The sequence below is a fragment of the Sphaerodactylus townsendi genome, linkage group LG14 (genome assembly GCF_021028975.2).
Source record: "Sphaerodactylus townsendi isolate TG3544 linkage group LG14, MPM_Stown_v2.3, whole genome shotgun sequence".
NCBI lineage: Eukaryota > Metazoa > Chordata > Lepidosauria > Squamata > Sphaerodactylidae > Sphaerodactylus > Sphaerodactylus townsendi.
In genome coordinates, this window is record NC_059438.1 from 7992141 (window position 1) to 8019814 (window position 27674).

General features: G+C 44.3%; 1 protein-coding gene across 2 annotated transcripts in view; it reads left to right on the forward strand.

Annotated features, from left to right (window-relative positions):
* The window catches only part of CPNE2 (copine 2), a 97264-nt gene that overhangs the window by 61829 nt on the left and 7761 nt on the right, over positions 1 to 27674 (forward strand). For both annotated transcript variants that reach the window (XM_048515969.1, XM_048515970.1), the window contains 9 exons: positions 2175 to 2246; positions 6564 to 6647; positions 10137 to 10226; positions 12400 to 12498; positions 15484 to 15570; positions 17866 to 17925; positions 22285 to 22418; positions 24136 to 24190; positions 26896 to 26947. In XM_048515969.1, coding sequence (XP_048371926.1) covers positions 2175 to 2246; positions 6564 to 6647; positions 10137 to 10226; positions 12400 to 12498; positions 15484 to 15570; positions 17866 to 17925; positions 22285 to 22418; positions 24136 to 24190; positions 26896 to 26947 — 733 coding nt within the window. The remainder of the gene's footprint in view (positions 1 to 2174; positions 2247 to 6563; positions 6648 to 10136; positions 10227 to 12399; positions 12499 to 15483; positions 15571 to 17865; positions 17926 to 22284; positions 22419 to 24135; positions 24191 to 26895; positions 26948 to 27674) is intronic.

Here is a 27674-nt window from a genome sequence, read left to right on the forward strand (position 1 = left end):
TGTGCCAGAGTTGGACACTCCTGTTATGGTGTTTCTGGTAACGTTACTATAGTGTTTCTGGAATGTTACTATACCAATCCTTCAGAGGAAGCATAGGCAAATTGCTCCCCACTCCTTCCCCTTTCCATCCATGTCCTTCCCTCATCCTTACCCCCACCCCCACCCCCACCCCCCATGAAAAAAAGGTGTTTGGTTGTGGTGGGGAAGGGTTTATATCCCCCTTTCTCTCCTGTAAGGAGACTCAACATGGTTTGCAATCTCCTTTCCCTTCCCCCCTCACAACAAACACCCTATGAGATAGGTGGAGCTGAGAGAGCTCTGAAGAACTGTGACTAGCCCATGGTCACCCAGCTGTGTTGGAGTGCACAAGCTAATCTAGTTCCCCAGATAAGCCTCTGCAGCTCAAGTGGCAGAGCAGGGAACCAAACCCAGTTCCACGACTACACCATGCTGACTCTCCAGGCTGTATATGCAGGTTGGCAACCTTACCTGAGGGGCAGTTTTACTCAGAACCAACCAAGCAATCAGAGAAGCCTGTGACTTCAGACTGGAGGTCAGTTCTGCACCGAGCCTGACTGGAGATCATGACGCCCAACTTTCCCTGCCTCTGTCTGACTTCTGGTTTTCAACCCTATGCTACTAATGAGTGGGAAAAGATGAGGCAATTACCAGCTCATTGTGGGTCACCTCCAGCAACAAAGAGTCTGTGACTCACTGCTTTTTATTTAAGTTGTTTTGGAAAGCAAACATTGCTAACAGAGAAAAAGGCTATTTTCAGCCCTGGTCAATGTCATCTATTTTTCCCTAGGCCTCATTCCATACCCCTCCTGCAGTGGAACTAGACATTTTTCCATCATGTTACTTTTCTTTTACTGTCCATCATATCTATAGTTTGAGCTTCAAAATTACCAGCGTGTGATCAGAATAGTGGGGGAGGGTGTGGAAGGCTGCGTTTTTAAACAACCGTTGCAATTCTGTACAGATAAAAGCCCAATTGTGCAAGTTGAGTTAGATATACAAATTAACCGGATTAGTTCAACGGGGAATAAAGCATACACACTAAGGTTTGCATATAATTATCAATGCAAATTAAGCTGATTTGCATTACTATTTCTGTATCTGCTAGTCAGGTTGCATTATGGGGAGCACTGAAAGCTCTTCTCGGCTCTGGAAGGACTCTGACCAAAAGTCCAGCATGCCATTCACGCAGTGCCCACAAGCAAGGCACAAAGGCAGCTGGCTTCCCTATCCGTCAGTGCTTCCTCCGAGCATGGATTTAATGTAATTTAGTCATCATGACTAATAGCTACTGATACGCCTATCATTTGTGTATTCCACTCTTTTTTCATGCGTGAATCAAATAGTTTATGGGACCGGGAGGGAGGGGGAAAATTTGCTTAAAGAAAACTTATAGATTTAAACCACCACGCAAGCCCCATCTGAGTCATTCCCACTTACCTGTGTTGTCTTCTGAGCAATTGAGGGGGGCTGCAAGTCTGTCTAGAGCGAGGGTGGACGGGCAGAGTTGTTTTTCTGCCCAGTTGCCCCCTGTCACAGGCTGTATGTTTTGCCTGTGGGTGAAAAAGCAGTTTGGGGAATGTGATTTTAAGGTGAAAAATTAGTATGGGGAGGGTTAATCCTTTCTCCCCACTGAAATGTGAAGACTTGCCTGGGCTGTGTCTTTCTATTCAGAGTTCCCACCTGTAAGCTGCATTTTTCCCCCAAGGGAGACAAGATGTTGGAGTTCCCATCTGTTTTACCTGTGGGTAAAGCAGAGTGTTTTCTCTCTCCCTCCACCCCTCTTCCACTCAAATGTGCAGTCTGCCGAAGTTATGTTTGGCTTTTTTAAAAATGAAAGAATCTTAGAGCACCTTGTAACATGTAACTGAGGAGCTGAGTCCACAGTAGAGCGTTTTAGGTTGTGCAAAGTGCCCCATGCATCACTGATCTCCATGTAAACAGAAAGCAGCTAGATTGGGTTCTCTGATGCCATGTCTAGGATTTGGGGCAAAGCAGTTGGACTGGTTGGCTTAATTTGGAAGAAGTGGGACGTGTCAACTGAGCATCCTGGTGGGGCAGAGGGCTCTTAGTAACACAATACATGCTTCCCCTTCCCTGAGAGTTTCTGGTGTTTCCTTTTGTAGTGAATAATGAATTGTATTCCTGTCTTTCAGATAACAGCCCAAGAACTATCAGATAATCGAGTGATCACTCTCAGCATGGCGGGCAGAAAGCTGGATAAAAAGGTATACCTTTTTTTCCCAAAATAAAATCCATACCTGTCCATTGTGTTGTAACATATCATCACATCTTCTTTTTACAATGAACCTCACCCTATTCTTAGAACTATCACACACACACCCCTTTTGGTATAGTGGTTCTGAGAATGTGCTGCTGCAGAAATTTAGATTGAAAGGTCCTCTTTGTGCCCAGAAGCTGACCCCTGGGAAGTGCCATATCAATTGATAGTACTATATTGCCAGTAGCCTAAATTGCCCAGCTTCGGGCCCTTTTGTGCCGTGAAAACCCATGAGGGGTCTCCGTGAATCAATTGCAACAACAGTCTGTAATCATTATTATTATATTGACAATGTATGAATTGTCATTCAGGAGGCCAGCGTTCAACCTCTGAGCAGGCTAGAATTGTTAGTTGAAATTTGAAGCTAGAGACCCACAATGCACTGGAGATAACCTCATTTTCATACCTGTATGTTTTCCTCACTACAGAATTACATGTCATGGGGCGGCCCCCAGCCCCTTACCGGCCTTGTAGTGCGGAACTGATGACGGCAGGGATTTGCAAGGGAGAATCCGTGGGTAGGAAGGGGTTGCCGACCCTTTCCCCAACCGATGATCATTCCCCCCTGAAAATGCCCTCCGAAACATTTTAAGCCTTTTCTCTTGTAGCTAAACTCCCTGTTGAATATAAAACAGGTGGGGGGAAAAACCTAAAGGATATCTGTGAGGAGAATCAGCAGGCGCAGACAAGATTAAGCATCCCCCTCGATCCGCTTTCTAAGTGTAAAGCATTTGAAAAATATACATGAAAAAGAGTAGATGTAGAGAACGGGAAATTAACAAGAGGCTTTTTTCAGGCACACAACTTCGGCCCACCCCCACCTGGCCTGTGGGAAGCCCTCTTCAACCTCCTTTTCATATCAATTCCCTGCAGGTTTCATCACCGTGAGGTCTAGAACCTTGCTAAAAGGAAAGCTGAAGTTTTTGAAACGTCTCTGTGATACCATGAAGCACACATTCCATGCACAGAAGGCAGACGCCTTTGTTTGCTTTTAATCCTGCTTGGATAAATATATGCATGCCATTTGTGTGCTTCCCCCCCCCCCCCCCGGAAAGACTGCCTGTTATAAATAAAGCATGCAAACTGACAGAAAACAAGCAGTCCCTTTAACTAGGAAATCTCTAAAGACTCCTTAAAAGGAACCACATCAAAATAGTGGTTTCGGCCAGGTTTATTTCCTGAGCTCTTTGATGCATTGTATATCAAGGGTGGTCAGCTACTGCTGCAGAGAAACTGGGAAAGGAGCCGCTCTGTTTGATTGTGCACTATTGTGTGTTGTTCCTAAGATGTCCCGTCATTTTATTTCATTTCTTCTCTAGTTTCACAGGGTTTTCTTTGCTGAAATATAAATTTGGCTGTCTTTGCAGGCACACGGCTTTTATGTTCAACCGCGCATCAGTTCCAATGAGCATCTTTGTCACCAGCCAGCTTCTCAGTTGCTTAGATGAATGATCAGTGTTTTAAAAGCCACTGCTTGATTGAAAGGCTCTTGAGATAGCTCGGGTCTGGCTTTAAATAGGATGTTGTTTATGAAGAGAGAAATCTTGCCCCAACAGGGTTCCGTGTACGTGGTGCCCGTGTATGCAGTGTTAGCACATCAGGGGTCTTTGGCTTGGAAGTATCCAGTAGGGTTGTCAGCTCTGGGTTGGGACATTCATAGAGATTTGGGCAAGAGGCTTAGGCAGGGTAGGGTTTGGGGAAGGGAGGGACCTCATCAGGGTATGCCTTAGAATCTGCCCTCTAAAGCAGCCATTTTCTCCAGAGGAGCTGATCTCTGTCATCCGAAGATCAGTTGGAATTCTGGGAAATTTTCAGGCCTCACCCGGATATTGGTAACTCTCATCAGTTGGTGCACTAATGCTGAAGGAGGAGGAGGAGGAGGAGGAGGAGGAGGAGTAGTTTGGATTTATACCCCACCCCCTTTCTCTCCTGTAAGGAGACTCAAAGGGGCTGACAATCGCCTTCTCCTTCCCCCCACCCACCCCACAGCAAACACCCTGTGAGGTGGGTGGGGCTGAGAGAGCTCCAAAAGAAGAAGAAGAAGAAGAAGAAGAAGAAGAAGAAGAAGAAGAAGAAGAAGAAGAAGAAGAAGAAGAAGAAGAAGAAGAAGAAGAAGAAGAAGAAGGAGAAGAAGGAGGAGGAGAAGAAGGAGGAGGAGGAGGAGGAGGAAGAAGAAGAGGAGGAAGAAGAAGAAGAAGAAGAAGAAGAGGAGGAGGAGGAGGAGGAGGAGGAGGAGGAGGAGGAGGAGGAGGAGGAGGAGGAGGAGGAGGAGGAGGAGGAGGAGGAGGAGGAGGAGGGTGGAGTTTGGATTTAGATCCCCCCTCTCCTGCAGGAGAGACCTACAAAGGGGCTTTACAATCTCCTTTCCCTTCCCCCCTCACAACAAACACCCTGTGAGGTAGGTGGGGCTGAGAGAGCTCCGAGAAGCTGTGACTAGCCCAAGGTCACCCAGCTGGCGTGTGTGGGAGTGTACAGGCTAATCTGAATTCCTCAAATAAGCCTCCACAACTCAAGCGGCAGAGCTGGGAATCAAACCCAGTTCCTCCAGATCAGAGTGCACCTGCTCTTAGCCACTGCTCTTAGCCACTACACCACTGCTGTGCACCTGCTCTTAGCCACTGCTCTTAGCCACTACGCCACTGCTGTGACTAGCCCAAGTTAGTTCAGGTACTGAGAAGTCAATGTAAATATGGCACTGGCTGTGTCGAACCTTGTATATTTTTACTTTTCTTTCTTTATTGATTGGCCTCATGTTTAAAAAAAAGGTGGAACACTCATAGCCCTGGCTAGCCTGATCTTATCAGATCCCAGAAGGTAAGCAGGGTCAATCCTGGCAAGTATTTGGATGGGAGACCTCCAACGAATACCAGGGATGTGACTCAGAGGCAGGCAATGGCTAACTGTGCCTAAAGCCTCTTGCACTGAAAACATCACCAAGGGGTCACCACAAGTCTGTTGTGACTTGACGTCAAAAAAAGTATAAAACTCAATAAAGTGAATAGATGTTAAAGTCATGCACACACAAACAGCCAATAATGAAATTTAGTAGCAGCAACTTCCTAATTGGCTTTCTGGAAAGGAAGTTTCTTGTAATTGTTTCATTAAATGAACAGGCCATGTGAGTCTCTGCCAGTAGAGCAACAGTCATATCATATCTTTTGATTAAAGCCAGCCAAAATACTAAAAGAGCATGTGAGCTGCCAAGATCCCCAGGACTTTTCATCAGTACAGACATTTAGTTTGCCCTCCTTCAATAAGATTTTTAGAAGACATTCCAGGTATGATGGAGAATGGCTGAAATGGACAAGCTGGAGATCACACTTCTCATTGGGATGACGATATGCAACTTGCAACCTCAGTTTGCCTCTGGGTCATGTAGGGAAGGGAGTGGCATGATGCATCTTTCCTTCTTTAAAAAGAGCCAGCATGGTGTAGTGGTTAAGAGCAGTTGCACTCTAATCTGAAGAACCAGGTTTGATTCCCCGCTCTGTCACTTGAGCTGTGGAGGCTTATCTGGTGGACCAGATTAGTTTGTGTACTCCAACACATGCCAACTGAGTGACCTTGGGCTAGTCACAGGTCTTCGGATCTCTCTCAGCCTCACCCACCTCACAGGGTGTTTGTTGTGGGAGGGGGAAGGGAAAGGAGATTGTAAGCCCCTTTGAGTCTCCTTACAGGAGAGAAAGGTGGGGATATAAATCCAAAGTCCTCCTCCTCCTCCTTCTTGATGCTAATAACAAAGGAAGGGATCCAAGTTTCAAACATCATCTTCAAGAGAAATACAGAGAGTGTTGCAGACTTGGATCCTACGTGTATGTTACAAAGCCCTTATGTTCCCCACATAGCACTCCAGTCTTGTCACCCAGGCAGTTATCCTAAGTAGGCTGCCTCCACATTGGTTGGGAGCCAGAACCATGAACATATTTTCTGGGATCTTGTATTTTGTGGCAAGACCAGTCTTTTAGATATCCTCTCCAGCAGCTGGTTTCTTCCCAAGAGCATGGGTTTCTTTTGAAAGGGGCTGCCGAGGTTTGCTACCTACTTGTGTTTGAGAGTGATGAAATTTGCAGTCCCAGTGTTTCTCATTAATTTGAATTGTAGCACAGGGAGAAGGTAACAAGAGTTGTTAGGTGCCTCTGATTTATTACAGCTTCACGACAGTCTTTTTTTCTCCTTTTGATGATGATCCATTGCATGGTAATGTTAGCGAGCGATACAGAAATTGTGAAAACCTTGACCATGGCCCCACCCCCTCTTTTTACAGGACTTGTTTGGAAAATCAGACCCATTTTTAGAGTTTTACAAACCAGGGGATGATGGGAAATGGATGCTGGTTCACCGAACAGAGGTAAGGAAGATGGCTTGTCATCATGAATGAAATATACAGATACCTTTTCTGTTGCAATAAGAGAGCCAGCGTAGTGTAGTGGCTAAGAGCAGATGCAGTCTAATCTGGAGAACCGGGTTTGATTCCCTGCTCTGCCACTTGAGCTGAGCTGTGGAGGTTTATCTGGGGAACTAGATTAGCCTGTGCACTCCAACACACGTTAGCTGGGTGACCTTGGGCTAGTCACAGTTCTTCGAAGCTCTCTCAGCCCCACCTACCTCACAGGGTGTGGGAGGATGGGAAGGGAAAGGAGCTTGTGGGCTACTTTGAATCTCCTTACAGGAGAGAAAGGGGGGATATAAATCCAAATTCTTCTTCTAACCAATTTAGAATATTTCTGCACAGAAGTTCATTGCATTTGGTCTAGTTTGGTCTTTAAAAAATCCCAAAAGGATTTAAAAAAATGTTGTACTGTTTTGGATTCCTGTGGGACTGGTGGGGACAAGAACTGATGTTAAGGTTGTCTGCATATGTCATTGATTCATTCATAATAACGAAATATATTATTAACACTTGAAATGTCTTGATCTCCTGCTAACTCTGAAGTTTGAAGCTATGCTTATTCTCTTTCGTGCCAATCCTAAATGCATTACTTGGAAGCAAGTTAATTGATTTTTTTGGGTTCCTTGATCCTCCGGTCTTTGAATCCTTAAAATATTTACGAAGGTGTCACTACCCAGACAGATGGTAGCTTCAACCCATCTACTGAAGATGGAACCAACGATCGATTGGTGGCTACGACCACATGTCAAGAATTCTACTGCTGCAAATGCAGAGGCATTAAATTGGCAGCGGAGCTTCCACATAGGATTTTCTTTGCACTCTTCTCAGTCAGCTGCCAATTTCCCTGAATTTTTCCTCTACTGTACAAGCAAATGTCTTTTTGAGGGTTTTTGTAGCACTGGAAGCAGTTTGCTGATTTTCTTTTTAAAACACTTTTAAAGTACTTGAAAAACAATTTTGTGTGGTGATAGGGAAAATGGCAAGCACAGTGGGCCACAATAAAGAAAATGGGACCGATGTGGATCTTTGAAAACACACCCCTTTTTGTCCACATCTCCATTAGCCACCCAGCATGGTTAAGAGCAGTGGACTCTAATCTGAAGAACAGGGGTTGATTTCCCACTTCTCCATATGTGTGATGTGGACTCTTATCTGGTGAACTGGATTTGTTTCCCCACTCCTATACATGAAGCCTTCTGGGTGACCTTGGGCCAGTTACATTTCTTTGGAACTCTCTCAGCCGCACCTGCCTGACAGTGTCTCTCTGGTGAGGAAGGGAAAGGAGTTTTTAAGCTGCTTTAAGTCTCTTTAAGGTTGAGAACTTCTTGGACTATGTTTCAGGAAAGCGATAATCAGGTTTCAGAGAGGGTTCCATTCAACTATAACAAAGATTGGCATTTTTGACAGTTTTTTGCTAATAGGCGGTGACTTTTAGCACATTTCCAGGAACTGAGATTTCATCCTCAGTGGAGTATGTGAATGAACTCATCATTACCTCTACTGGAGAAAATATATGAGTCTCTTTTTCATTGTGGGGCAAAAAATAAATTCCTTGAGAATTATTTTCAGCAGAAAAACAGCGTGGAAGAAAAGGTAGAAAAGCTCCAGAGCTGCCTCCTTCACACAGATTTCTGTTAGTACTGACACATCCATAAAGTGTGAATCTTGCATGTGGGATTGTAAGCGTGCATCCTGCCTCCCACCCACAATAGGGTTCGAGCGTCTAACGGCATCTTGGTTGTACGCTGTTCCAACTGTATGGTGGAAGCTTTCTCCTTGAGCCTTTCAACCTCACGTAGGAAGTGTTTTGCAATCGTTAAAATGTTAAGAATTAATCCACACGCTAAAAGGCAGCACTGTGGAGGAACCATGTAACTTCACCCCTTTGTGCAAAGCTGATCCTCCTTTGATCGATATTAGTTGGAACGTAAGGCTGTCCTTTCTTGACTGGGGTGGAATCCCCACTGAGAAATTAAATGCAGATACATCCAGGTTTCAAAAGAATCAGCACCTTTTCATCACGGATTCTCCCTCCCCACTGCAGCATGTTTCTAGTGAAGACATCTACCCTGTTTCCCTGAATATAAAACATCCCCTGAAAATAAGACGTAGTAGAGGTTTTGCTGAAGTGCAAAATATAATGCATCTCCCGAAAGTAAGACGTAGCAAAGTTTTGGTTTGGAAGCATGCCCGACGAACAGAACACAGAAAAATAAGACATCCCCTGAGAATAAGACATAGCGCATCTTTGGGAGTAAAAATTAATACAAGACACTGTCTTATTTTCGGGGAAACACGGTATGTCTATAGTGGATTCAAACAATGTTACACTTCCCACAAACACGCGATCAGCTTGGCGGGCCTATCCTGATTGACTGTTGTGCCGTGTTGGGGCGGGAACTTTTTTTTGCACTAAAAAACGTGCTAACGTGAGCACGTTAGCGTGTATGCACAGTATTCCAGCCTATCCAGCTTACTTCTGATTGGCTATCGTGTTGTGGCGGGAACCGATCTGCGTCTTGTTTTCTGCGTGCAGTTTCGTGACTGTGTGAATTTGCCATTGTACTGTTTTCTCGTGCACATGTTTCAGCAGTACCCGTTCCCTCGTGTACACGGTTCAACGATAGCCTCAGCTGGCGCAAAACAAAACAAAAGGCTGCGCACACATTGCACACAGCCCACCATGCTCTGATTGGCCGGAAGGCCCTGCATCACTCTTTACAGTGGGAAAATTGAATCCACATTTGACCCTCTGTGTGTAACAGTGTGTAACAGACTTCCCTCTGTGATACATCTGTTAAGATACCGGCCACAGATGCAGGCAAAACGTTAGGAACAAGACCTACCAGACCACGGCCAGACAGCCCGGAAAACTCACAACAACAACCATTTATTGTTCATTTAGGTTTCAGAATTTTCTGCAAACCTGGGGCTTTTTGTGGTTTGTAAAAAGATCTGCATCATCTGTTCAGAGATGCATCATCTGTTCACTTTAGAGATTTAAATATTCACAGATTTGGTCATATTGAGAATTAGATATATTGATAATGAGCACACTCAGTATTGCACTTGGGCTGAGGGATGTCTTGCGTACCCGGTCAGCAGGTAGCCTAGTTTTGCTACCTTACCGTGTGGAGCGTTTGAGCTGCCCAGAATCTAGCATCCTGCTGCCTTCCGGTCCTGGAGCAATCAAAGAACACCTTCGTGCATTACATATTAGCTACACATTTGAATAATTCATGAAGAAATGCAGCTTCTTGGTGCTTATTTTGGCCAGTCTGAGGCCAGCTGAAAATTTACATGATTGTCTTGACTCAGTGGAAGGAGGTATTTAAAAAAGCCTCAGTTACAACACCTCTTTGTCTGGTTTGGGGCATTTCTTGCCGATTTCTGGTACAAATTTGTCATTTTTCTGTTTGCACAAAAGCTTTTCTGCCTTTTCTGCAGGTCATTAAATATACGCTGGATCCCGTGTGGAAGCCATTCACTGTGCCTTTAGTATCGTTGTGCGATGGGGATGTTGAAAAACAGATCAAGGTAATGGGCGGCTGAATCCTCCTCTCCTGGAGTTACAAGGTGTACGCCATCAGGATTCTCCCATAATTTTGGGTTGTCTCCCTCCCCAATTTGACAGCCATACCAGTTGCTACTCAAGGCTCCCTTTCCCTTTCTGACAGTCACATAATCTAATGTAAATACATCGTGGCAGAATGTATGTATTCACTCCATGTTCTAACGTTGAAATGTTAATGTTTAATGTTCATCACCTTGGGGGATGGGGGTATCCCTATTTGGTGTAAAGGTGGCACAGAAATGTTTTACCTAAATAAATAATGATATCCATATAGGCTTTATTATCATCAATAAATAACTGAGAAGCTCAGGTTAGCCCATCTCAGAAATGAAGTAGGGTCTACTCTGACTAGTATTTGGATGGGAGACCCCCAAGGAATACCAAGGTCCTGATGTGGAGGTAGGCAATGGCAAACAACCTCTGAGGCCCCTTCCGCACATGCCAAATAATGCACTTTCAATCCACTTTCAATCCACTTTCAAACAGTTGTGAAAGTGGATTGAAAGTGCATTATTCTGCTTGTGCGGAAGGAGCCTGAATATCTCTTGCCTTGAGAACTCGGCATGGGTGCCATGAGGCAGCTGTAACTTGTCAACATTTTCCAGCACCAGGCATACATTAGCCTGAATCAATTCAAACTGATTGAATCTGCTTATGACTTCCTGTAACAACCCCAAAGTAGAAATGTTCTTTTCTCATTGTCCTGTTGCAAATTAGCATCCTCAGAAAGTTTCTTCATCTGGCCCAAACTAGTTCTAATAACAGCTGATGTAACTGCTCATACATAGCGGGTGGTAACTAAAGGGAGCATTTACTCACCACTTAGCGCCATGAGTTCATGTTGGCATAATTCAATCAAAAATACTTTTTTATTTTTTGACAATACTTTCCTTCAGTGAGTCTTTAAGACTGGCAGTCCCCTGTGCTTCAGACAAGGTACCTCTGTTGTTAAATTACAGTTTTTACACATTCCTACATTCCTGCTGGGTGACCTTGGGTTAGTCACGGTTCTTTCAGAATTCTCTTAGTCCCATCTGCCTCACAAGGTGTCTGTTGTGAGGATAGGAAGGGAAAGGAGTTTGTAAGCCACCTTGAGTCTCAATACGGGGAGAGAAAGGTTGGATATAAATCCAAACTCTTCTTCTTCTTCCTCAAAGCATCTCTTTTTCAAAGCAAAGAGTCAGTCCTACCTTTCCACCTCTTCATTAGAGTAGGAGTTACTTCAGAACAGCCCAGGAGATATCACTTTTGTGTCTGCAGAGAGTACCCATTCATAAATACCATTATAGGAAGATACTAAGCATGGGACCTCCTATTATTTGTAACTAGCGGGGCCCGGCCATGCGTTGCTGTGGCTTATTGTGGTGAAATGGGAAAGGAACAGTAGGAGCAAATCAATTGCAGAGGCCAGCAGTACGTGCTCATGGAAACGCGCAGGCTGATACTGTGTGATGTCATTGATGTGTGTGACCACATCCTCCCTCACTTCTGTTCCCTTGCATGGCACCCCTCCCCCTGCCTCCCCTTTCCCTTTGCTAGAGTGGGTGGGTCATATCCAGAGTTATTGCCTATGTACTGTTTTCACTGCTCATATCTGGCCATCTGAGCGAACATTCTAAGGGCACGAACATTCTAAGGGTGACAGTTACACACGGGCAGCTTCATGGCCTGGTGCGCCAGAAAAAAGATGTTTTACCTGGCTCAGGTGTGTTGTCTGATAGCAGGATGTACGCAAGAACACAGTCGGGGGAATGAGTAAGTGTCTGTGAAATTTTCAGAGCGTTTGGGCCAGCAGGTGCAGGGTTATTCTCGAAGCAACAAATACATGGTTCCATTTTTATATATATAGATTGGCCCCAGCCTCCCATGGCAGCCATTTTGTAGTTGGCTGTGCTCGCCATGGCAACCATTTTGTGGCTGTGCTTGCTACCTCTTTTCAAAATTCCAAAAGTGCCCACAAGTTCAACCGAGGTGGGGGTTCCTGGTATACCATTTATGTTCATGTCTGAATGCAGCCCTGAAGTCTACCCTAAACCTTGTAGAATTATGCAATATTCAAACATGAGTGCACCTCAGAAATAAAGACACATCTGAGCTCTGCAAAATCCTGAGTGTACTCTTGCTTTTTCTTGTCAGGTGGTGTGTTTTGATTATGATAATGACGGGGGGCATGACTTCATCGGGGAGTTCCAGACCTCTGTCGCTAAGATGTGTGAAGCCCAAGATGCCTTTGTGGTAAGCACTGGAGTGCAGCATCTTGTGAAGAATGCAATGATTACTGAGTCAGAGCATTGCCCAGGTAGCCCAGTAGTCTGGTCATGGCACTCCAGGGTCTTAGGTGGAGGAAGTCCTGCCGCCTGTGATGCTCTTCAATGGAGATGTCAAAGATTTGAACCTGCTTGGAACTTTCTGCTTGTACAAACACCAACAACTTGACATCAGTTAAGACTCCCTGGATGTGGTGGGTTCTATGCTGAAAGATTGGAGCACTGACTCCATATTGGTAGTTCATGCTTTATTGGATGTGTATTATTGATTGCTTTATATGTATGTTTTATGAATGTTGTGAGCTTCCTGGAGCCCAAAAGGGAAGGGGCGGCATATTAAAATTTAATAAGAATAATAACAATAAGAACAACCACCACTACAATGATAATATACTGTCCCTGACTCCTTAAGAGGAGCAAACATGAAGGTTAGGAATTACTGCCTTTGGCAATTTTTTTCAAAATAAAAGGGAATCTCGTCCCAAATTTGATTTATTAAATTTATTCCGGTTCAAATATTGACCTTATGAACTTGTAAGATATTTTGCTGTGGGGTCCCCATTTCTACAGGCCTTGAGTAGTGTCATGCTAGATGTGATAAAAAAATAATTAATTTTTAAAATTTATTTATTTACTATTTATTTACAATTCTTCAAGTCCTTTAGAGTTGATTATGTGAGCAAACTATGTGAGCAAAAGATTTGGCTATAGAGGTAATGTAATTGCTAAATCTATGATTGCCAAGAATTTCTTAACCTTATCTGGTGTTGACAGCCCTTCGTTACCATACCGTAATCACTAGTTAAGCTAAATATTTGTGCAAGCTACATAGATGTAAAGCTGAATAGGCAGAGATCCTCAGAACATTCCTGTATCTAACAGCCACAGACAGGTTCCCTGTGTGGATTGGCAAATCTGCACACAGGTCAGTCACAGACTATATCTAGGATTCTGCACACCGTGAAGGGTGGGGGGGGGGGATGGATGAGGAGAATCTTCTGATTTGAAAATGAATTTGAAAAATGGTAGAAATTTGGGTCCCATATCAGTTCAGTGAGATTTCCCCAGTGATTGGAGAAGAATGGCATTGAGATTTTTCAGACAATGAATGCACAACTTGGAAGGCTTGCATTTGCTTTAAAATTGCCCGTACAAGCTGTTTGAGCAGCTGGTTGCTAACAGATTTTTTTGTGTCTTTTCAGACACAACCATTTTAGCTCCTGGCTGCTAGCCAATTTTTTTAATCTTTTCAGACAAAGTGCGTCCTGTGAAGTGTCCCTAGCTGAAGTGTCCCGATCTACCGTTTTGCCCCCTGCCATTTCCTTGTTCTTTCTGTGCAACCTACATTTGCTAGACTATGTCAATTTCATGTGAGTTTCACATGGTCTGTCACTGGAATGCAAGACCTTCATTGTAAAAAAAAAAAATTTTAAGTCCTGATAATCGTTTTGAAATGACGGCCCGCAGTGTGGGAGAGACTCTGTTGTGTGAGCAGAGAAAGATTGGGAGGAGCAAGAAAACCCACAGAAAGCTTAATCACAGGGATCTCCTTCGCTCTCCCTGCGAAGGACAAGAAAAAAACCTAACTTTAACAGCTTTGGAAATTGCTGGGATTCTGTGATCAGACAGTGCGGTGAGTTCCAAAGAGGGGAAAATGTGTGTGTAACTGACAGTCAAACTCAAAAGGAATGTATGCTCAAAGTGAAGGGGCCCCCAGCTGCATAAAAGTCCATAGTTGGCCTACTCCTGCACATGAAGCTTGAAAATAAAGCCAGGTACATGCCTTTGTTTACCCAGCAAGTAATCAACCTCATCTCTTCGCCTGCTTTTCCAAAGCTCTCAATCCTGCTGCACTCATCTGCTGTTTCTACTTTGGGAATTGGGAGCTTCTAAATGTAGTTACTTGCTTTAAATAACTGCGGGAGTGTCTTTATTCCCCACCCCAGGCACTAAAGATGTTTGCAGATGCATTTTCCAAGTTCCAGAGCCCAACCCTCAGCTCCTGGCAATACAGTTTGGTTCAAATAAACAGGATTCCCCCGGCCCAGCTTGGCGGGTATTCCCTCAGCCCTGTGATTACCAAGAGTGTGGTAGAAGGAGCCTAATATATCTTCGTCTTTTTTATTACTCATTATTTCTGTGCTGCTCCTACAGTGGAAATATAAAGCTCCTCTCAGGCAGACAAAAATCAGGCAGCAGGATGGCATGGTAAGAATAAAGAAAAACCTCCCTCAGTGACAAATTGTACCACATGAGTTAGATCAGCCAACACCTGGATGGATCACCTATAGAGGGCTGAAGATATTTGGTGTTGAATGAAAAGCAGACCCAGGGAGGAGCAGCAAAAAAAATATGAAAATTGCTTCCTAGGATTAGCTGAAACCGGGAGGATTCTGGGAGAGGAAGAAGCTACACACATTGCTGTCTATGGATTCCCTGCCTGCTTTTAGAACTCTGCGTACTTCTGACAGATTCTACTTGTAATATTTATAAATAATGTAAATATTACAGATGCCCTAACTCTTCAGCGCTCTCCTGCACCAAAGCCAACTAAATGCTGAAGTGCTGCTTCTGTGGATTCTCAGCTTTTGCAGAAATGACGAGCATCTTATGATGCTTATAGCCTGTTCTTACATGGGTTCCCAGAAAGCTCTTATGCAAGGGACAGATTGCATCCACACCAGCTAAGGTCAGCGACACTACCTCTGTGCATAGTTGTTTCTTAACTTTTCACCCGGCTCCAAAACTGCCCAATGGTTCGATGTGTACCTCTTGAGAGCAAAATAACTTCTGCAAAATAAGACAATCGTTTTACACTAAACTCACTCCTTAGGTTTTGTTTGTGCAAAGAAACTGCTACTCTGCTATGGCATGTCACTGTCTCATGCATTTATTAGAAGGGAGAATTTGTTTTCAGAAGGCCTTTGCTGCTATCTGTGTGTCGTTCTTACAGGTAGAATGTGAGTGCATTAACCCCAAAAAGCAGAAGAAGAAACGAAGCTATAAGAACTCTGGCATCATCATAGTGAAATCCTGCAAAGTGAGTGTCCTGTACAAACTGTGAAGGTGGTACTCAGACGTGCTTGTTAAAATCCTGACAGCTGCATCTTGCAAGTAAAAGGAGTTTTGGTGGGGAGAATAGAGGGGAAGATAGATTGAGAAAGAAAAATGGCAGGAATAGGTTTCTGCTACTTTTCTGCCCATGGACGTGGGAGTTGCAGCAGAGAAATGATCACCAAGGTTGTCTTCACCCTTTTCTCTGCTCCAAATTCTGCCTTTTCTTGAATCAAGTAACAATTGGTGTCTGTAAGGCCCTGTCAGTCTCTTGTAATTAGTGATTCAGACAATAACATCAACAAATGTATTGTAAGTCATGAATAAATGTTCAGACTCCAGAAAGGCTGCTTCCACGTAGAGGTTTTTCTTCACGTGGAAAACATATCAAAGGGCATGTTTCACACATGCAGAATAATTCACTTTCAGTCCACTTTCACAATTGTTTGCAAGTAGATTTTGCTTTTCCGCACAGCTGCAAAGTGCATTGAAAGTTCTTTATTCTACATGTGCAGAAGGGGCCTGAGTGTGATTGCTGGTATTCCCAAGGATTTACCCTCTGAACTGGAGAAAAATACACCTGGTTTCAATGGAGGGCATGTCTCAGAATGCTTTGTGGACCCTTCCGCACATGCAGAATAATGCACTTTCAATCCACTTTCAGTACACTCTGTGGCTGGATTTTACTGTGCTGAATAGCAAAATCCACTTGCAAACAATTGTGAAAGTGGATTGAAAGTGCATTATTCTGCAAGTGCGGAAGGGGGCTGAGTTCTGCTTTCAAAGTGACATGGAGCAACTCTCTGTCCTGTGCCTCCCCTTCTCCTCATTTAGCCCTTTAAAGATCTTTCCCCTTTCTCGGCTGAGCTGAGTGCAGTAGGAAAGGTGAAGGGGGTGGGTTCTGGTGTGAACTTGGGCCTCCCAGAACCTAGCCCCAACTCTCTGACCACTGCACCATGCTGGGTTTGCCCTGGGTCTTCCTCTTGTTTTCACTTTCAGTCCATGTAACTGCAAGAATGAACTAGGGTTCAGTATGAGCTGCCCATTCAGCACAGGGAAGATTGTGCCAAGCTCCCATGCAGACATTTCCTTCGCTTCTTTGAGAATGTCCCTTCAAGGATCCTTGCTAAACATTCCACTAACTTGATTTCCCCAGCAAGCAGCTGTAGTTGCATCTGAGGAAGTAGGTGATAATTGCAGAGTTCGTGCTCTGTAAATAAAACCATGATTAGACGAAGAGGTACAACCAGATTTTCTTAATGTTGTTGCCTTTTTTCAGAGTATAGGATTGGCCACAAAAAGCAACCAGGTGACCTTGTAAACTGGGATTAGTCAAGTCTAGAAAAAACTGTTAGAGAAGAGAAACCCATTGTAATGTGGGGTTCTAGGGCAGAAATCTAGTATTTAAAATATTCCTTGACATGGCTGGTCTAGGCTAGCCCGATGTAATCAGATCTCAGAAACTAAGCAGGGTCAGCTCCTGACAGCATTTTTATGGGAGACTATCAATGAAGTCCAGGATCGCTAAACAAAGGTTGACAAAGCAAACCATTTCTGTCTGTCTCTTGCCTTGAAAACCCTATGGGGTTTAGGAAAACCCTAAATCAGCTGAAATTTGACAGCATTTCCCACCAGCAGTATAGAATTCTACCTTCCCAGGAAAATATTAGGTTTTCTGGGGAAAAAATCGATGGCGAAACTGGATCATTATTCTGCTTGCAACATTCCCATTCAAACGGGGACGGGGCTGAATCCTCCAGTGAAAGCTGCGTTCAGCTGCACTGGCAGATTTGCCCTTCCTGGGGCACTTGCCCTGGTGGAGGGGTGAGTGTGCCAGCATGCAACAGCTGCCACCCTCCCTGGTGCCAAGACACTGCACTGGATGCCACCCCAGCATCCCAGTGACCCTGCCCGCCATGACTAGTGTAGCAGGGGCTGACTGAGGACGTGACCAGTGAAGAGCCAACATTAATCAATTTCCTCCTGGCCCTTAGCTGCATGATGCTGGCGGTTGGGACTTTAGACTTTCACCACCAAAAAGGTGGTGTGAGTCTGTTGAGCCCAGTGGGGGCCTCTTGGAGGTGGGGAGGCTTTTTTTTCAAGCCTCCCCACGCAACCAGGAAGTCTCTATGGGAGTGGTGGTGCAGCTGCGCTACAGCAGGCCACTTGGCCCTTTGAATGGGGATTCCTGAATTCTTCAAAGGGAACCTGGTATTTACATTAACATTCTTCTTTCTTTTCTATCCCCCTCCCTCTCTCATCTCTTTACACTCCTTTTAAGATCACCAGAGATTACTCCTTCCTTGACTACATCCTTGGGGGCTGCCAGCTAATGTTTACGGTAAGGTTGTTTGTTTGTTTATTTATTGAATGTAATATTAGTTGTTTGTTTGTTTATTTATTGAACGTAATATACTGCCCACCCCTGAAGGGCTCTGGGCAGTGTACAAAGATAAAATATCATTAAAAGACATATAATACAGGCAGTAATTAAAACCAACATGTAAACGTAACATCATAACAACAAAAAACCTAACCACAGAAAGCGACTCAGAAAAAAGAGAGCACCTACCCCCCTGGGAGGGGCTGGTACACCAGTAATGGCAGCCAGTTACGAGGGTTTACAGGGGAAGGCAAATCAGTGACCAGGCTCCTCAAAGTCCAGATGGAACAGCTCAATTTTACAGATCCTGCAGAACTGTCCAAGGTCCTGCAGGGCCCGGATGGCTAAAGGAAGAGTGTTCCACCAGACAGGGGCCAAGGCAGTAAAAGCCTGGCCCAGGTGGAGGCTAGTCGCATCATTGGGGGGCTGGGGACCACCAGTAGGTTCACCTCCACCGAGTGCAGAGGCCGAGTAGGGACTTAGGGGGAGAGACGGTCCCTGAGGTATGAGGGCCCCAGGCCACGAAGGACCTTAAAGGTCAAAACCAACACCTTGAAGGTGATCCGGTATTCCACTGGAAGTCAGCGCATTTGGTGCAGTTTTTCATGACAGCATATTGAGAGGAAAGGTATTAGGTTAAAATCTCAATACTAATTCAAGCATTAGGGATGCTTAATGATTGGAAATCGGTTTACCTAGGCCACTACACAGAAATAAGTCTTCTTCATACACTTGAACACTTGAGTGTGCCTTTTTCCGAGTTTTAATCTCACGAGGCCACCCAACGCTATTGTGGCTGCTTCCATGCAGTGTGCTCTTGCTTCAGGGTCGGGGAGAGAGATTTTCCACATGTTCTTCCTGACCATGATGTAAGGGACTCCCAGGGCTTTTCACTTTAAGCGTGGAGCAAAGGAAAAACCTTCTCTTTGTGGCTTGCAAGTGGGAACAGAAAGGTGGTGGAAGTTCTGCTGCAGCCCTAAGTGCCAAATTAAAAATGGAGGAACTTTATAGGCTGAAGAACACTGGCTCTTGAAGATTGGAGGCAGTGAATTCTGAACAGCACAGCGTGGCAGTTTGCTTACTGTCAACAGTTCCACGTTTACCTTGGGGGAGAAATAACCATTTTTGTGCATTGATATTATGGCTGCAGAATGCATTTATTATATTTGCTTGGATTGAGGCTTGTGAACCATTTCCAGAATGAATAGAAGTAAAAATATACCGTCCAGAGCCTTCATTTCACCCACCAGTTTGACTTAATCCAATTATAGACAGAATTCAGCTGCCCGAGTAGGAATGATTTGTGGATATGAACCACTGCTGGAATGCCCTGGAGGAGCTTGCAAATCCATTGGGTAGCAAGCACTATGAATTTCAGGGTTTCCTGTCAGCCTTTATTCTAATTACAAACGAGGCATGAAGTAAAACAACTCACAACATCAGTCCGGTTACTATGCGTACACATCTCCCACTCTCTGCAAATTAGGCAAATGCGATTTCTTTCCCCGTTTTACTGCCAAACTCCAGAGTGGAAGAAGTCCAAGCGCATCACCCATTTCCTCATAAATCTTGATTATCTTAGGACTGCTCCCCCTGCAAACAATACCTTCATGACCTTGCTTCGTGAACAAATGAGGAAGCAGGTCTGGCGCACGTGCAAGGAGACGTTTGGGTGCCTCAGACTGAAAATTGAAATGTCATCCCCTGCGTGCATGCTAATTAATCCATCCCAAAGTTCCTGCACAGTCTTCTTTGCAATGATCAGAAGATGCTGTTCAGCAAGGCAATTGTGCCTGCTTGAAATCTGCTGCCACTCTGCTGTCTTGAATATGTTGCCTGAAGCCTGTAGACTTCTGTCTCACACAGCATGCTTCTTACTCAAAGGGCTTATCAAAAAATTGGAGAGTTCATGCCTTAGGTGTGTTCTGGGCTTTGCAGACTTTGCAGCGTTATGTGCTGTCAAGTGGCAACCCTGTGAATTAAAGTCCTCCAAAGGGTCCTTTCATTAACAGCTTTGCTCAGGTCTTGCAAATGAAGGCCGTGGCTTCCTTTCTGAGTCTTTGGCAGTCACTGGGAGCGTCCCTTTTGCTGGCTGGCATCCGGAAGTGGAGTTTTGTTGAGCTTCTAGTGTTTGCCTCAGAGCATCGAAGCTTCTGAAGGCTGCTTTTAGCCCAAACCAAAATTTCTCCTTTGGGCCCAGTTCCTGAATACCATGCAACAGGAATTGCATCTCTGTTCAAAAGCAAGAGTGTGAAATGTCCTGATACTTTGGGGAGATTAATTAAATAAGCCTATCCCCTGACTTCATTTTGTATGGCATATACTTGAGGCTAAGCAGAAGCGATACCTCTGTCAGTGTGGACCGGAACCATTTGACATCTCAAATGAGCACTGCAGTTGACCAAAGGAAAACATATTTCTGGTTCTTTGGGAAATCTCTGGTTTGTGGTTGGCTTGGTATTAACTTTACTGAGGCAGTCTTTATTAAAAGTGCACTGTCCTCCTCAGAGGTTTGCAAAATGTGAAACTTTCATGCTATTAAGAGACGCCACATGCCTTTTCCTGCTTTTGCTGCCTGCCAGTTCTGCTTATGGGATTTATGTGGAGACCGGCTTGTTGTAACACGAGCATTGCACAATATTCCTTCTCCCCCGGTTGCCTCACACTCCCGTTTCTGAACGCAGCACACAGGGTTTTGTGGCTACATCTGCACACACAGGCACTCTCTGAGCATTTCAATCTTTGTTTGTTGTTTTGGTCTACACAGACACAACGAGGAAGAGAGGAAGAGTTGCCATAGAAACGAGGAATGAGTACAAGTGCATAACACAGGCAGCCAAACTATTGCATCAGGACTTGCTGGCACAAAAAGGATTAGTCGCTTATCTGGGAGCCAAATAAACAAGTTGCGAAAGTGGGGGAATCATCCGTTCAAAGCTTTAGTCAGTGAGGAACCGGAGTGTCTTTGTGGCAGGTGTCAGGGTCATGCCATAACATCACATTTCCCACCTTGGAATCTCCTGTCTTTCCATTGGGCAGTGCAAAGCAGTGGTTAGTGCTGTGCTTTCAGAACATAGTGAATAAATGTGTTTGTAGCCATAGGCCACTGCAAAACATCAGCAATTATGTCAAAAGCATTACAGGTGTATAGAATCATAGAGTTGGAAGATAACCCCAAAGGCCATCAAGTCCAACCCCCTGCAATGCAGGAACACACAATCAAAGCACTCCTGACAGGTGACCATCCAGCCTCTCTTTAAAAATCTCCAAAGAAGGAGACTCCACCACACTCCTAGATAGTGCATTCCACTGTCGAACAGCCCTTATTGTCAGTAAAATCAAATGTAAAGTATTGATTAAAATATGCATCAATATAACAATATAACATGTCAACCAATAAAATCAACTCTAAACAGCTGCTCTCTTAGCAGCCACATTGGACAGAACACAATGAAAAAGAAGAAGAGTTTGGATTTATATCCCCCCTTTCTTCTTGCAAGGAGACTCAAAGGGGCTTACAATCCCCGCCCCACACAACAAACACCCTGTGAGGTGGGTAGGGCTGAGAGCGCTCCGAAGAACTGTGACTAGCCCAAGGTCACCTGTCTCGCATGTGTTGGAGTGCACAAGGTAATCTGGCTCACTAGATAAGCCTCCACAGCGGGGAATCAGATCCGGTTCTCCAGATTAGAAGAAGCGGTATATAAATGTAAGAAATAAATATAATACCGTTCCAAGTTCTGTTCTCTGCGGGGGGCTAAACTGAGATTGAACAAGTAGGGCGGTCTAATAAATCGAATGAATGAATGAATGAATGAATGAATGAATGAATGAATGAATGAATGAATGAATGAATGAATGAATAACTAAATAGCAATTAAACCACCATCTTGTTAGCGTTCCTCGCAGTCTCTCATAGTGGGAAGACATAGACATTGTCTAGTAGGACGAATCTACTAGGATTTATTAAGAACAGGATTGTTAATAAAAAGCAACCAATATTGTATTGCCCTTGTTTGGAAAACTGTGTGCCATCCTGGCTGCCAGAAGCTGGCTGTGATTTGACTGCACTTTCTACCATGATGGGACACTGATACTATTGATGTGGGTTTGCAAGAAATTATAGGTATTTGAGGGGAGGATTTGGATTAGATATTTGGGCATACATGTAAACGGTGTTGGGGATTTTTTATAGAGGAAAGAGGGTATAGGTTTTAAATAGGATCTTGCTCCAGGACGTTAAAACTTGTTTGAGCCTATAGAGCTTGCTACGGAAATGGGCTACAAATAAGGGTAGTTTTTATCCTTCCCTTTCAGGTTGGAATTGACTTCACGGCATCCAACGGGAATCCCCGAGACCCCACCTCTTTACACTACATCAACCCCATGGGAACAAATGAGTATCTTTCAGCCATTTGGGCTGTGGGGCAGATCATCCAGGACTACGACACGTACGTTCCTTTTCTTCTACTGGAACCAGCCTTGCAAATCCTTGGAGGAATGGGTTTTATCCTTGGTTACCAGCCATGACATTCAAGCTTCTTGAGATCTCTTTAATAGCTTTTTTAATTGCTGATTCTTTAGTGCTTTGTGATGGTTCTGTGGATGGTTTCGTTGCTGGTGCGTTAGTACTTTATATTGTTTTAATACAATATCGTTTTTTGAATCATTCGCCACCCCAAAGCAGGCCTCTGTTGAGGCAGCGTGAGCATTTTCTAAATAAAAACAAATAAATAAATGGAACCTTTGGTTTCAGAGGTTGTATGCTCAAATACCGCAGGTAAAAACTGTGTCCTGTCAGGCTGCTTTGGCAAGAGAAACCCAGAATGGATTGATCTTTGCTGTTTGCCAGAAAGCCTCTTCTCATATTCCTCACTTCCCTACTGAATTCTGCATGCTGCTGCTAATCTCAGTAGATGGCCCATCAGTGCTATTTACAGAGCTCGGTGTATTATTTATTCATTTTGGTTGTACCTGCTTTTCGGCAGAGTTTAATCCCCAGAGCAGCTTAAAACTATTTAAAACCAGCAGATCTGTTTTTGCTTTTGTCAGCTCCTGGGCCCCTTCCGCACATGCAGAATAAAGCACTTTCAAAGCACTTCCACGATCTTTTGAAAGTGGATTTTGCTATTCTGCACAGTAAAACCCAGCTGCAAAATACATTGAAAGTGGATAGAAAGGGCATTATTCTGCATGTGCGGAAGAGACCCAGGTCATGCAGGGTAGGAGCAAAGGCTAAGGGCCAAACTACACATTACACTTGATACAAGTTGCAGTCATATTGCAGCCACAAGTCCCTGGTGCCCACTCCTGTGTAAAAGCAGAGCAAGGGCCCAATGTGGATTGGGGGAGGGGGACTCCTGGGGGCTCCTGCTTTCCACGCACCATTTTCATGAAGAGAAACAGGCTGGGGACCATAACGAGTGTTATTTGTTCTCTCAGGTGACTGTAGTAGTGCAAACATATATAGGTTAGGATTGCCAGTTCCCTGACGGGATTCTACTCCCATCTCTTGTTTCCTAATGCCGCTCAGAAAGGGGGGGAAGTGGCCATCACTCCTCTCTAGGAATTTCTGGAAACTCTGTGATAAAACCCAAAGAGTTTTCAGCAGTTTGTAGAGAAGACTGATGTTAGTTGGAGAGGGGTGGTGGTGGTGGCAGCAATGGCAGGAGCCTTTCTTCTCTAGCGGCATGATCCTGATCCAAACCAGGCCCCCTGCTGCACTTCTGCACAGTAGTTGCCAGTACAGGCTTGCATCTACAGTATGATTGCAAGTTCTTGTGGAGAATTTACAAACTGTAGCTTTTAATTTGACCCTAAGAGTCCTTTGGCTTGTGCCTCTGGACAAGGTTAGACATAAAAAGGTAATCCACAAGAAAGGGATTGGGCAGAGACTCGGCTATAAAACTTGCAGCTGCTGGCTGTTTTTCTAGTTCTTTCCTTATATTTCTGCACAATTTATATTTTTCAGCATTAAACTTTTTTTGCAAGCTTATTTAAATTACATGTTAAATATGCATATGGTTTTTGTAACAGAAATAATATTTTGTTTAGATGAATTTTTATATTGTTTTGAGGATAGAGTGCTGGAATGGCATCCATAAATCCACATTCATTTTCTCTTTTGCTTTCTCATTCTTCTATATCCCCGCCCCACTTATTTTGTAGAGATAAAATGTTTCCTGCCTTGGGATTTGGTGCCCAGTTGCCGCCGGACTGGAAGGTAAATCTGCTTCCACAGTTTTGCCAATGTTCATCTTTAAATTGTCCAGATCTTTATGCAGGTCCTGAATGAAGTTTTCAGCGGCTTTTTCTGAATTCTGAGGTCATGCAATTGAATCCTAAGTGCATCTGAGCATAATTTGAGTTGAGAAATTCATTCTGGGGATAGAGGCCTTATTTATCTAACACAGAAATTCCCTCTCACCCCTTAGTGAAACTACCATGAATTGATTAAACCCTGTTTCTTGGGGTGGGGAAGGGAAAGGAGATTGTCAGCCCCTTTGAGTCTCCTTACAGGAGAGAAAGGGGGGATATAAATCCAACTCTTCTTCTTCTTCTATAACAGTGGTGGCGAACCTATGGCACGGGTGCCAGAGGTGGCACTCAGAGCACTCTCTGTGGGCACACGCAGAGTCCCCCCCCCCACACACACACACACACATCTAGGCTGGCCTGGGCCGCTGGGCTCGATTCTTAGCATTAAACCTAAGACCTGTTAATTTTGGGGAAGCTGTGTAGGTAACCCTGTTAAGTGCTGTTAAACCCCACTGATTTTCATGCAGAGAACTAAAGCACAATCCTTTACCTGGGAGTAAGCTCGGTTGCTGGCAATGGGGCTTGCTTCTGAGTAAACCCTCCTAGGGTCGTGATTCACCTGTTGGAAGAGCTGCACGGTTGCTTCAAAGCAAAGCCACCGACTACCACCAAGCTTACTCCCGAATAATGCAGGTTTCGGAGCCAACCATTTTTTCTAAACTAAAACCTCAGTATTCGGGTCACATTGCCGTGTTGGCACTTTGCAATAAATAAGTGGGTTTTGGGCTGCAATTTGGGCACTCAGTCTCGAAAAGGTTCGCCATCGCTGTTCTAAAAGGAGACTCACAGGGGCTTACAATCTCCTTTCCTTTCCCTCCCTCCCCCACTGCCACAACAAACACCCAGTGAGGTGGGTGGGGCTGAGAGAGCACGGAAGAACTGTGACTAGCTCAAGGTCACCCAGCTGGCATGTGTTGGAGTGCACAAGCTAATCTAGTTCACCAGATAAGTCTCCACACCCCAAGTGGCAGAGTGGGTAATCAAACTCAGTTCTCCAGATTAGAGTGCACCTGCTCTTAACCACTACACCACGCTGGCTCTAGAGGAGGGGAGAACAAAGTAATGAGCCGCTTTGTGTCCCTATTGAAATAAACGTATCTGAATAAATGAAGATGCTGGAAAACCTGAATTGAATTTTCCTGTGTTTTGATTTCTTGTGTTTTCATCCAACAATGCAACAGATGCTACATTTTTATGATGGACCTATCTCTGTATGAGAGAGAGAAAGAGCAAATTGAATCCAAAGTCAATCAGAGGGGAACTGGAGAGAAACCAGTACATTTTCTTCAACATGCAGTTCAGTGAAAGCATAAAAATGTACTCTGTAGGCACATTTTGTCCCAATCTCAAGACCTGTCTGCTCATTGTAGAATTTTTAAAAGAAAATTGCAATGCGGATGAATAGCGCAGAAGTCATCAACCCAGGAATGTTCTGTTTAACGTACCTCTGTGAACTCTCTCCCCGTTCCTTTGACAAATATTAGCTTTAATTTTTTTTTGCCCCATCTTTGTGGAATGGCACTCTGTGAATCCGGGGGGCAACGCGTGGCAACGTCGGAATGTGTAACTATTGTACAGTGGAGATGGGCATAGAAACTAGGGGTGATCATTCAAGATAAGAGACATATAAATCATGCTTTGTTCTGCTGATGCTGCTGTTGCCATGGTACCACAAAACGCTTTCAATGAACTGATATGAATAAGATATTTTGTACGGGGGGAAAAAAGATAGCCGTGTTGGAAATGTCAGAGAACATCTTGAAATGCTAACAGCTCTGTAAAAAGAAGCTTCAAGCAAGCTTCCCTGGAGGAAGGTCTGCAAAATCCTGCAAAGGATACTCATAGATGTTCAAAGAAAAAAAAATGTGCCCATGCACTCCCTTCCCCCATAGGATTAATTCTGTCATAAAGACACCCTAGGGGAAGTAGGGACTATGTTCGCCTGACCTCGTGACAGTTGTGTTTCAAAGTGTTTCCACCCCTTTGACTGTCTTAAATATATCAAGGTGTGAACATTCTGGGGTGGATCCTACCAGCTTTTCCACTGGCTATAAAGGGAGGAAGGGTCCATGCTGAAAGGTCTGTGCTGAGCATCATGGGATCCATCTGAACAAACGCCATGTGACATGGGAGCTATATTGAGCCTGGAATTCTAGAAGGGCAGTAGAGCATATGTCTGGGAACAGATGAGATTAGTATTGTGTTAGTTCAGGGATTGAAACGAAATGGCATGCTACTAAACCACCATACTTAAGGTGTATTGATGTAGCAATTTCTTCAACCTTTGGTTTTGCTGAAGCCTCTTGGAAAAGAAGGCATCATAATAGGTGAGGTTACACCTGGTAACACAGGTGTGCTTGGGCAGTATTTCAGCCCAAATGTTCTCTATTCCCCCCATGTTGTGTGATCAAGCTGTTGGAAGCTAAAGATTTTCTAATGCCATATTACATGGGGGGGGGGGGGTACAGTGGAAGGCAGCTTCTCTTCAACTTTTGGTCCGATGCACTGTAGAATTGAATGAACACTTTGGAAGATTTTCTCTGGAAGGCGGATGTCACTTGCATTTCCATCTGCCTTTTAAAGCGAAACCTCTTCCTTTTTCTTTTCCAGGTTTCTCATGAGTTTGCCATTAACTTTAACCCAACCAACCCATTCTGCCTTGGTAAGTATGTGCTGCCTCGATTGTGAAAAATAAGGGAAGAGTCTAAGGCTGTGGTTCGCTGATTTACACTTATGATTTTGTTTTGCTAAAGGCTGGTGAAAACTCAAGTCCCAATATGTCTTTTGTTCTTTGTCTGTGGATGCCTAGAATTACACAAGATAGCTGGTGTTTTAAGTATAGGTGTAAAACTCTTTTATTTTTTTCAGGCAATTCTAGCCAACATGGTTGTAGTTGGCAGATTACAGCAGCAGACTGTAATCTGGACAGCGGGGTTCTATTCCTCACTCCTCCACATGAAGCCTGCTGGGTGACCGTGGGCCAGTCACAGCTCTCTCAGAACTCTCTCAACCCACACAGAGGCAGGCAATGGCAAACCACCTCTGAATGTCTCTTGCCCAGAAAACCATACAGGGTTGCCATAAGTCAGCTGTGACTTGCAGCACATTGGACTGTCCATCAATGCAACAAGATGACATGCAGATCATAAAGATGTAGTGCAGAGTGATTTCTGAGAAAGAACTAAGAATCAGCCCAAGTGGATGAATGTAAATTATACTAAGCCACTGGAGAAGAATCAGCTTCATTTAAAGGCAAATAACCCAGAGTCTTCAAATCTGATGAAAAATTAATGGTGACTTTGTGTTAAAACTAGAAATCTGTGATCTAGCCAGCCTTTAAAAGACATCACAGCCATGTCGGCCTCCAGTTTGGATCAGGCTTGTGTGAG